The sequence below is a fragment of the Seriola lalandi genome, unplaced genomic scaffold (genome assembly GCF_002814215.2).
Source record: "Seriola lalandi dorsalis isolate HSWRI2012SDOR001 ecotype SW California unplaced genomic scaffold, Sedor1 jcf7180002054769, whole genome shotgun sequence".
NCBI classification, from domain to species: Eukaryota; Metazoa; Chordata; class Actinopteri; order Carangiformes; family Carangidae; genus Seriola; species Seriola lalandi.
In genome coordinates this window covers 382,676-392,350 of record NW_019525322.1, presented here as the reverse complement: position 1 = coordinate 392,350, position 9,675 = coordinate 382,676, and the positions used below count along the sequence as shown (strand labels likewise).

The following is a 9,675-nucleotide window of genomic DNA, read 5'->3' as shown; positions in this document are numbered from 1 at the left end:
TAATGCAGCCACCTAGCTGTTTTCCAGTCACAGGAAACGCTTTCATCCGACCATGAAAAGGAAAGGATGTTAGGGTACATACAGCAGAGAGAGCTGGTTCTGTCTCCTGATGAGGGCGTTCTTCTTGTTTACCAACATGAACCACTCCTGCATCATGGCCTCCTCCTCCTCCTTGTTTTTTCCTGGAGAGCACACACACACACACACACACACACGAACACACACACACACACACACACAGAGAAAAACAAGCAGAGTTACACACATGACGGTAAACCAGTTCAGTAACATCCACAGCTGTTCAAATTTATTACTCAGCTGTTTCCTTGCAAAATTCATTGCGACATTAAATGCACAGTTAGAGGAAAGTATCACATCAGTGACAGTAGATTGAGCCTGACAGATAAAAGGTCTTTTTCTACCAGTGACTGTGTCTGTAAATCACAAAATTAGAGCACAGAGTGTAAACAAGTGTAGAAGCATACACACACGACAGAGACCAGGCAGATAAATGACTCTTTTTGTCGCTGCAGTCAGTGTCCACCAGATATTTGTGTGTGTGTGTGTGTGTGTAAATACACTGCTCGCTTATATTCCTTGTGTAAACATTCACATACTTCACACCACGTCTTCACAATGTCAATACGGCTTCAACCGGGGCGGGATTAACTCAGTGATTACCGTCGAGCGCCTTTACAGAGTGGAGCCTCTCACTGTAGGGCAATGCATATCCCACCAATCACTCAGCGGGCCTTCAAAAAAAAAAACACGGTTCTGAGACTCTCCGACGCTTAGTGTAAAACCTGCTCAACACACAGAGAGCTAGCAAGGCTCAGATGCATGGCTAATGTAAGCTTCGCCCACGCCTGGGGCTAAAGCTCTATGCTGTAACTTACTTACAAGGTACAATAGGATGCGCACAACTGATACGGACACAGCACATCGAATGGGAACCTTCAAATATTAGCCACATAACAGCCACAGGATCAGCCTCCATCGGTCATGTGTGACCTGGAGGAAAAACGGCCGGTCACTTTGACATCAACTCGGCATCTGCTGGCTACCTCACAATGATGATTTCAAAAATATTCATTTAGATTGTAGTGTCTGTGATTTGAGGACCAGTTATTTAAGAGTTATTTTACTGCAATTTGGCAAAAAAATTCAAAGCACAGGACCGGAAGCTGCTGTCGCTCCCAAGTTGATGGAGAGACTAGTAAGAGAAAACAAAAAAAGCTAAGTTATTAAAGCTCTCTGGTGCCATTTAATGCTTTTGTAAGAGACACAAAAATATTGGTTTTTACATGTCAAGACAAAACCTCAAATTAAACGAGAATTCAAATTAAATTAATGTAGTTAAAATAACAGGATTGAGCCTTTAAATGTATTAACACGTTACATTACTTCCCTAATACCAATACTCTGCTACCTTAAATTACACTGTGTTGGTTTTTCAGTTTAACAGGATGAAGCGGAAATATTGGCACCGTTAGTACCTGATACAAGATGAAGATAAATGTCAGTGCTTTAAACCTGAAAGCCTGTAAACATGTAGATTGTTATAAAATAATATAAAAAATACGTTCGTTTTAGTTCTGGAACAACATCTCACGTGTATTAGAAATGTAAGTATTATTTATTCGTTATGACTGAGTTTTTCTACACTTGTATATTTTGCTGTTGTCCGAACCACTCCAGTGTGGTCAGTTCACTTAGCCACTGTTTACGTCTAGATTTGGGATATGAGCTTTGTGGCACTGGAGGCCAGTTAAACAGCGACAACAGCATTAATCTGACACTCAGTGCGTCTGTGAGGAGAAGAAATGGATGAAAACAGAGGACGCGAGATGAAAGATCGTCTTAGGGCTTATGTTATTATCTCTCGCTGTTTTTTTCTCTCTTTCTCGAGAGGAAGGTTTAATAGTCGGGAAGCTACAACAGGCATCATAACAGAATTAACACTAAGACGCCATTTCATACCACTTATTAATTGGCGGCCCTCTAAATAAAAAAGAAAGGCATTGTTACGCCAACATGTATGCGAAGTTTTGATATTTTCTATTCTATATCATTTTTTCTGATGGATCAAACGTCGCTGATGTCGTGTTTTAAGCTCATTACACTGATGCTTTTATTGGGAGACTCTCTGGATCTGTGCAAATGTGACTGACTGAGCTGCTACCAAAGAAAACCAAGAGAAATTTGTCTTTCTCTGTCTCACACACACACACACACACACACACACACACACACACACACACACACACTGCTGTTCATGGCAGAGAAGAGGGCGCATTGGGCCGCTGCGTCATTGACGACAAAAGGCAGGCGCGTGGATGTGTGCGCGGACACCGGTGAGTGTGTGGACATTTGTGATACTCTGAGCCAGCAGATGTATGTAATTTCATTTAGAAGGGTGGAGCGGGGAGGAGGGAGGAGAGAGACGGGAAAAAAAAAAAAGAATGTGCGAATGAAAGAAAGCTTCAGGATTTAGTGGAATCGGGGGCTCGTGGATTACTGTAGTCAACTTTGAAACGGACGACACTCGGAGGGGGGATAAAGCCGGCGCTGACAGGTCATTGTGCTGCCTCGAAGTCAAATAAAACAAGCAAATAATAATGGCAAATATTAAGCTCCTGTGACATTGTGGCGAGGCGGGCTAGAAGACGAGGGGGGATTATAAAGCTATATCCCCCACCGCTAGCCAGCCAGCAGCTACCAGCCAACCATCAACCGCATTTTATGAAAGGAGAAAGGGGAGGCGAAGGGAGGGAAGAAGGAGAAGAGGGAAGAGAAAGGCAGGAAGGTCAGAGGAAAGGTAGGAGAGGAGGACAGGAGGGAGGAGAAAAGAAGGGAATGAAGGGTAGAAGGAAGGAGAAAGGGAGAGATGAACAAGAGATGAACAGAGGAGAAAATGGTGAATGTGGGATAACTGGAGGAGGGAGGGAGCGAAGGAGGGAATGAGGGCAAGCAGGTGAGCGATTTGAAGGCAGAGAGAGACGAGGAGATGGAAGGATGGAGGCAGGACGAGTGGCGCAGGACGCTTGACAGCTGCTCAGCATCCTCCTCCCTTCACTCAACCTCTTCAGGGTTGAACTCTGACCTCCAGATACCGCCTAGCTCTTAAAGAGACAGAGGTGTGTCCAATAAATATCAGACTAATTTCACAGTGGACAAACGCAAAAATGAGGATCTGCAGATAAACATTTTTAATGTGTTTTTTTTTTGTGGAGTACTATTCCAAAACTAAGAATTATTTTTATAATTGATTATTCTGTTGTTCACTGATTGATTATTTGTCTCTTGTCAGAAAATAGTGAGAAATGGGGAATTTCCTCAAGCCTCAAAGCATCTTCAAACTGCTTATTTCATCCAAAAAAAAAAAATTTAATCACCTACGCTTACATGCATTATGTTAATGAAATCACTGAAAGGCACCAGAAAAATTATATAAAACATACAGTAAAATCAGTTTAAAAAAAGAGCCTGTTTTGTGTTTTATATATGTAGAAGAGCTGAACTGTTTCCCAACGCATAAACCAAGGCTCTATTGCAAGGTTGGGGGTTGGATTCCCACTGGGACAACCCTTTTTCTAAAAATGCATCCACTTGCCGTACTGTAATGAGTGCGTCCACCAAATGGCATATGTTGAGAGTGACAACAACAGAGAAAAAAAAAAACTGCTGAACGTTGTGTTGTATGAAGACAAATGGTGTAAATATCCCTGGCAGGCAGCACGGACACTGTGTCTGAATCCAGCCTTGGCTCTGAGACTCTGTGGATCCATGCTGGCTCTCAGGGGGCCATCTTGGATCAAAGCATCTGGCAGTTTGGCAGGTTGCATTCTGGGTCTTGCTGCTTGCCTTACACGCCATTTCTCAGTGCTCAACACAGAGCAGGGCAGAGCAGACACAGGCCAAAATCTACTGAGACTGAAGCAATAAATTTGGCATTGTTACAATGTTTGATCAGGACATCAAAGGATTAGTGAAATATGTCTGATGGAGATACTCTGGGTTTCCCTACCTACCGGAAACTTTATCGTCATTAATATCATGTTTAGTGTTCCCTCAGCTATCAGTGCGGCTGCAATGGTGAGAAACACACAAGATACAATCAACTCACACACAAATACACACACACACACAAGATACAACTGATACACACATCCTGACAACCCCTCTATCTGATTGCCTGTCTCCTTCTCTTGTTTCACTCTCTCTGTCTCTCACACACACACACACACACACACACACACACACACACACACACACACACACACACACACACACAGGATTCAGTGATGCACTGTGGTGTGAGGAGGGAGACTGTTTTCCTTAAGGCTGGAAAAAGGCAGGTTTGTATAGGTCAGTGTGTTTGTGTGCATCCATATGAGGGACACCGAGAGGGAAATACAGAAATAAAACTGAGGGAAGACAGAGTGAGCCTCTACAGCCAAATAAGATTAAGATAGTTATCTTGTCCACCGTTTCATTCAGTGTACATAGGAATAATGAAACCCACCCTGAGGTGGTCAAACTGCTGCTGGTCGGTGCTGGTTTTTTTAATTGTGTGAGTACTGTCACTGCGTCTCACTAAATACATGCATGAGAAGTTGTAATGAGTAAATATTGATTGACTGTATTTTCAGCGGACTGTTTTTCATTTGCTAAGATGCCCAATGCTGGCTAATGAATCTTTTCATCTCTGTGATGTCAGAGAGTTGTGAAACTGTAATTTTCCAGACACCAAGATGAAATCTTCGGATTGCTTCTTTTGTCTGAGGAACAGTTCAAAACCCAAAAGGTAGTTCATCTACAAAGATAGAAAACAGAGAAAAGCTGAAAAATCCTCACAATAGAGAAGCAGGAAAGTAACAAAAGTTGATCATTTTTGCTTGATAAATTACTTCAGTGATTAACTGATAACAAAAATTGTCGTCAACCCATTTTCTCTCATTAAACTAATTGATAAATTCACCATTTGCTTCAGCACTAAAGTGCAGCGGTTCATACTTTGACCTTCCGGTTACGAGGGGACCTTTGATCAGTCTGCCATCTGGCCACTTACAAACTACAGGTATTTGTTTCGTTGTTATGAAATTTGGAAACTGGACAAACAGGAAATCCTACATTTGTCTTCCCTTGAGAAACTATTTGTGCCTTGAAGGAGTGAGCTTGAATAACAGGGACAAAATGAATGAGACAGAAAGAGAAAAACATTAAAAGCTGCGATCACAGCACGTTCATCTCATTTCTTATCCCACCATTTTGCCATTTAATCCAATAGCTGCTAATCCAATTTGTCTATCGGACATGTAAAAAGGCGGGGGGGAGGAGAAAGAAGAGGAGGAGGGAAAGGGAGGAGATACGAGCCGAACTTCTCTTCTGTGTCCAAGTCACTTTCTGAATTGCAGTTTATTTAGGGACGAGCCGCACTTGTGTCTCTCCCATCGCTCTCTCCATCCGACCGTCAAGCCCGTCTGATATCAGCAGGGATCAGGGAAGATGAAAGCCAAAGACGCATGAAAGGAAATGAGAAAAGAAGGAATAAAAAGAACAGGATGAACATTGTTTCCTGTGATTAGGTAAGAGCTCGTTAAAAGGCTGTCACTGCAGTGATGTGAATATGCATGACAGGGGCCGGCCTAATCAGAGAGGTCTGTGGCGAGGACCGGAGGGGGGGGATTGTGCGTAAGTAGCCTACTGAAGACTTGATTTAATTAATGTGAGTAGAGGAGTGTCTTGTTAGGACGGAGAGAGCGAGAGAGACTGAGAGTGTGGCTTATAACCAAGAAAGGTGAGGGTGCTCGTGAATTAAGCTTTGGCCAGAAAACATAATCTAAAACCTGCAGCAGTGATGTTCTTTCATGCTGGAGGAGATTTTCATTCATGGTAAAATCAGTCAAACAGTCTCTCTCTTCTTTGCCTTTCTTGTTGATACTAAAAAATAAAAACAGAATCAGTGCACAGAATAATGCAGACTGAATGCAACAGTTGCCACAATTCCCAACTCATCATTACAACACTTACGATATGTGTAAGAATCAAACCCCCCCAACTCAACACTGCACATGTGATTCCTCCTGCTCTCTCCTATTGCCCCCCCCCCCCGCTCTGCTGGAGTGGTGCTGAGGGCTATTTTTCCAGGGAGGCCTGTACGAGGCCTTTTTAGCTGCCCTCAATGGCACAATGGTCCCCAGCATATAGAACAGATTCCTGCTTTATTGAACCTGTGTATAATGTCTGGTGAATGGAACACATTAACCGATTCACACTCACCTCTTCCCCTCCCCCCTCCCGGATAGCAAAAAGGAGAAAAGTAAAATAAGAAAAAAAAGAGAAAAGAGGAGGAAAAAAAAAAAAATCCTCCTCTCACACTGAGGCATAATGACTGCCTTTTCCACCGGTGTCATTTGTCAACCACTGCTTGCTTTACAACTTACAAAGGAGGCGGAGGTAGGGGAGAGAGCAGGAGACGCAGGAGCGGCTGTGACTGGGAGTTTTGGGGGCAGAGGGGGTGAATTGGTTCTTTTCCAGAGTCATAAGTGGTTCTGCATAATTATTTGTTTCTAATTACTAAGTGTGTTAACAGTGGAGCTCTATCTTTCTGTCAGTAGGATGATGGGAAATGAAACTGCTGAATTCATTATGTGTGAACTTAAATAATGAGTAAAATGGAAGAAGCCATTGAAAAAGAATCACTGAGGCCAATCTGGGTTTGAAATGAATACCTGCTGAGGTGTCATTCGTTAATTAAATAAGGGGAACAATTATCCTGGGAAAAAGAAACAGCTCATCTGCCTCAATGATAAATAATTATTATCAGCCCATGATGGCCACTGTCAACTGACCGTGAGTCAGTCAAATCAAAGCACAGCTGCACTTCAACATCTGCAAAACCTCCTTCTGTCTCTCCATTAACTTGACAGTTAGTCTTTCATCGGTAATGATGACACAACGGTACTAATTTAAAATGCTACATCTACTGCACATAATATGCTAATCTGTAAACATAATAAAAACATAAAAACAAAACATGAGCTGTCAAATTTTTTGTAAGTATGTTTAATAATTACCCCCAACCTTGTCTGTTTTAGCAGTAACATTTATATAACAGCAATTTGTCAAAACTGCTGCCTGGATTATGTTCACTGGAAATGTTTTTTCCCGTCAGGTAAATGCTCTGTGCGTTCTCGCGCTGCACAGAATTTGTCGGCGTACGAGGCACCTGAGACTTTGCATCCTGAATCCTGCGTGTGGTTAAATTTAGGCAGGAGATGCACTGTGGTTAAGGTTAGGGGAAGACTGTGGTTTGAATAAACAAAAACAAACATTTACACAGAACTCCTTCTGTATTGCTGTAAAGAAGACCCTCCATATTGCTTGTTTACACTGAAACAAACAAAGCTGGCATATGTGATTTCAGATGGCGTGTCAGTCCCCTGGAGTCAGAGGCGTGATGTTTGACACAAAAACTGCAAATGGCGTCGGCGTCTGTCCCGCCATGCCAGCTCTCATTTTCACACAGGCCTCCATTACCGGAATAACGGTGGAACAACATTTCACCCCCCCGCGTTTCTACCTTTTATACAGAAGAACGAGGCAGAATAAAGGCGCAACATTCCTGCCTTCAACAGGCTGTGTAAAGAGGCAGAGGCGGGACCTATATTTGTATAAATATATATTAGTATAGTATAATCTGTGTTTTCTTAGTTCAGAGCCAACAGTTAATTTTGGACAGAGACCAATAATCATGATGATTATTGGTGCTTGTAATATCCTGTAAAAGCGAGTGCTGTTATCGCGCCGCTCTGGTTGTGAGCACTGTTTCAGGGGCAGATGAACTGTGAGCGTTAGTTAAGTAGGATTGCCAAAGCCTTTTTTAATGAGCAGGATGGTGCAGTGCACGTATGCAGCTCCTATCATGTCACTGTTTGAACATTTGAGTTCAGAGACCATTTTAAACACAGGAGATAGGTTTGTCATGCTAATATGTTTCCTCCTCTCATCCTCCTCTTTTAAACACACCCACCTCCTCTGTCTCCTGTGCTAACTATCCTACGTATACAGAAACACACACACACACACACACACACACACACACACACACACACACACACACACACTTTCTGTTGCTTGTACAGAGAGATGAAGAGTGTATTTGCGTAAGAGAAGTCATTTACGCAGCTTTCTCTCTCTCACTCCTAATTTAACTCCTCTCTCCTCTTTCAACTCTCTCTACATTCTCATTTTAATTCAATAAACTAAATGTGCATTAATGAGTTATACTTAACTAGTTGATTCTTTAACTGACTATTAAATAACGGGAATAAATTGGGGTCAGATTGGAGAAAAAACAAATGCCATTCCTGGAGTATTTCTCTGTCTAGCAGCAACCAGCCAAGCTGTGACAATCACACAAATACACTCCTCCTCCTAAACTCACTCCCCCTCACACACATCTCCTCCCTCCCCCCTCCCTCCCTCCCCCTTCTCCATCAAATTGTGTTTTTGCTACAAATCAATAAACATTATCAGAGAGTGGCAGACTATGGGCTGGTGGAGGCAGCCTCTGTCTGTTAAAGCCCAGACCGCCCTGTCTCTATCACAGCCTGGGTGAGAAGGCCAGGAGGATTCAGACACACACACACACACACACACACACACATAAGAGAAAAAGGTAGACAACATGAATCCACAGACGCACGCAAACACAAACATACATGTAACAGGGATTTTACAGTAAACATAAGATGGAAGCAGACGTGCTTGATGATCACAAAGCAAGTGTCGGATGCATGTGCGTCCTACAGGGAGTGATTTTCTCGCATCCATACGATGCAGACACACAGACAGCAGAAAACAATCAAAGTGCGCAGACTGGAGAAGAAAAGAACAGCAGTGAAGCGTTGAGGTGTTTAACAATAATCCTAACAGCACAGCACAAGCTGTTTTGACCATGCCATTCAAAGTCAATCAGAAATTAAAATAAAAAAATAAAAAAAATCAGAGTCTATGACGCTAACAGCGACGTTAAACCCTAACCCATTAGGTCGCTGTATCACCACTCCATGCTTGTCAGCTCGCTTTAGCTTTAGCGTCAGAAATCCCCGCTCTCTCCAACGCTCTACAAGAACCATTTAACTGAGCTCTAAATAAGATGATTTTCAACCTGTCCCCACTTAGCTTGGGGCTGGAAAAGGAAAATCAGGGGGCCTGCCATACACCATTTCTCAATTACCTTTCTCATTATTGTCACCCGCGTTCATTACTACTATTATCATCCTCCCTTTTCTGTTGCACCCCGCACTTTAGGCTAGCTTAGGCCGTTGTGGCTGTCGTGTTGGATGAAGAGAAGGAGGAGAGCGGCAGAATCGAGAGCTTTTTTTTGCAAGGCCAGAGCACTTCAGGTAATTAATATAGCAAGAGGGGGCAGATGAGAGGAGACAGAGAATATGTGAGTGTATGTAGGCCTGTGTGTGTTTTTGCTGAAATGCCTGATTGGGGAGCTCACCTGCCGATACCCCCTAAAAGGTATTTCATTAGTGAGCCTTTTACCATACAAGCAGAGGAACAAAGCCTCGGTTACGCCTGTCTCCACTCCAACTCAACGGGGCCCTCCAGGACGCCTGTAGCTGTGTGTGGGAAGAGTAAAGAAGAGTGGAGGAGCAG

The 9,675-nt window shown here is 43.0% G+C and overlaps 1 protein-coding gene across 5 annotated transcripts in view; it reads right to left on the bottom strand.

Moving 5' to 3' along the window:
• Positions 1-9,675, bottom strand: part of ehbp1 (EH domain binding protein 1) — a 136,374-nt gene that overhangs the window by 11,108 nt on the left and 115,591 nt on the right. For all 5 annotated transcript variants that reach the window (XM_087179030.1, XM_023425303.2, XM_023425304.2 and 2 more), the window contains one exon: positions 83-182. In XM_087179030.1, the coding sequence (XP_087035156.1) occupies positions 83-182 (100 nt within the window). The remainder of the gene's footprint in view (positions 1-82; positions 183-9,675) is intronic.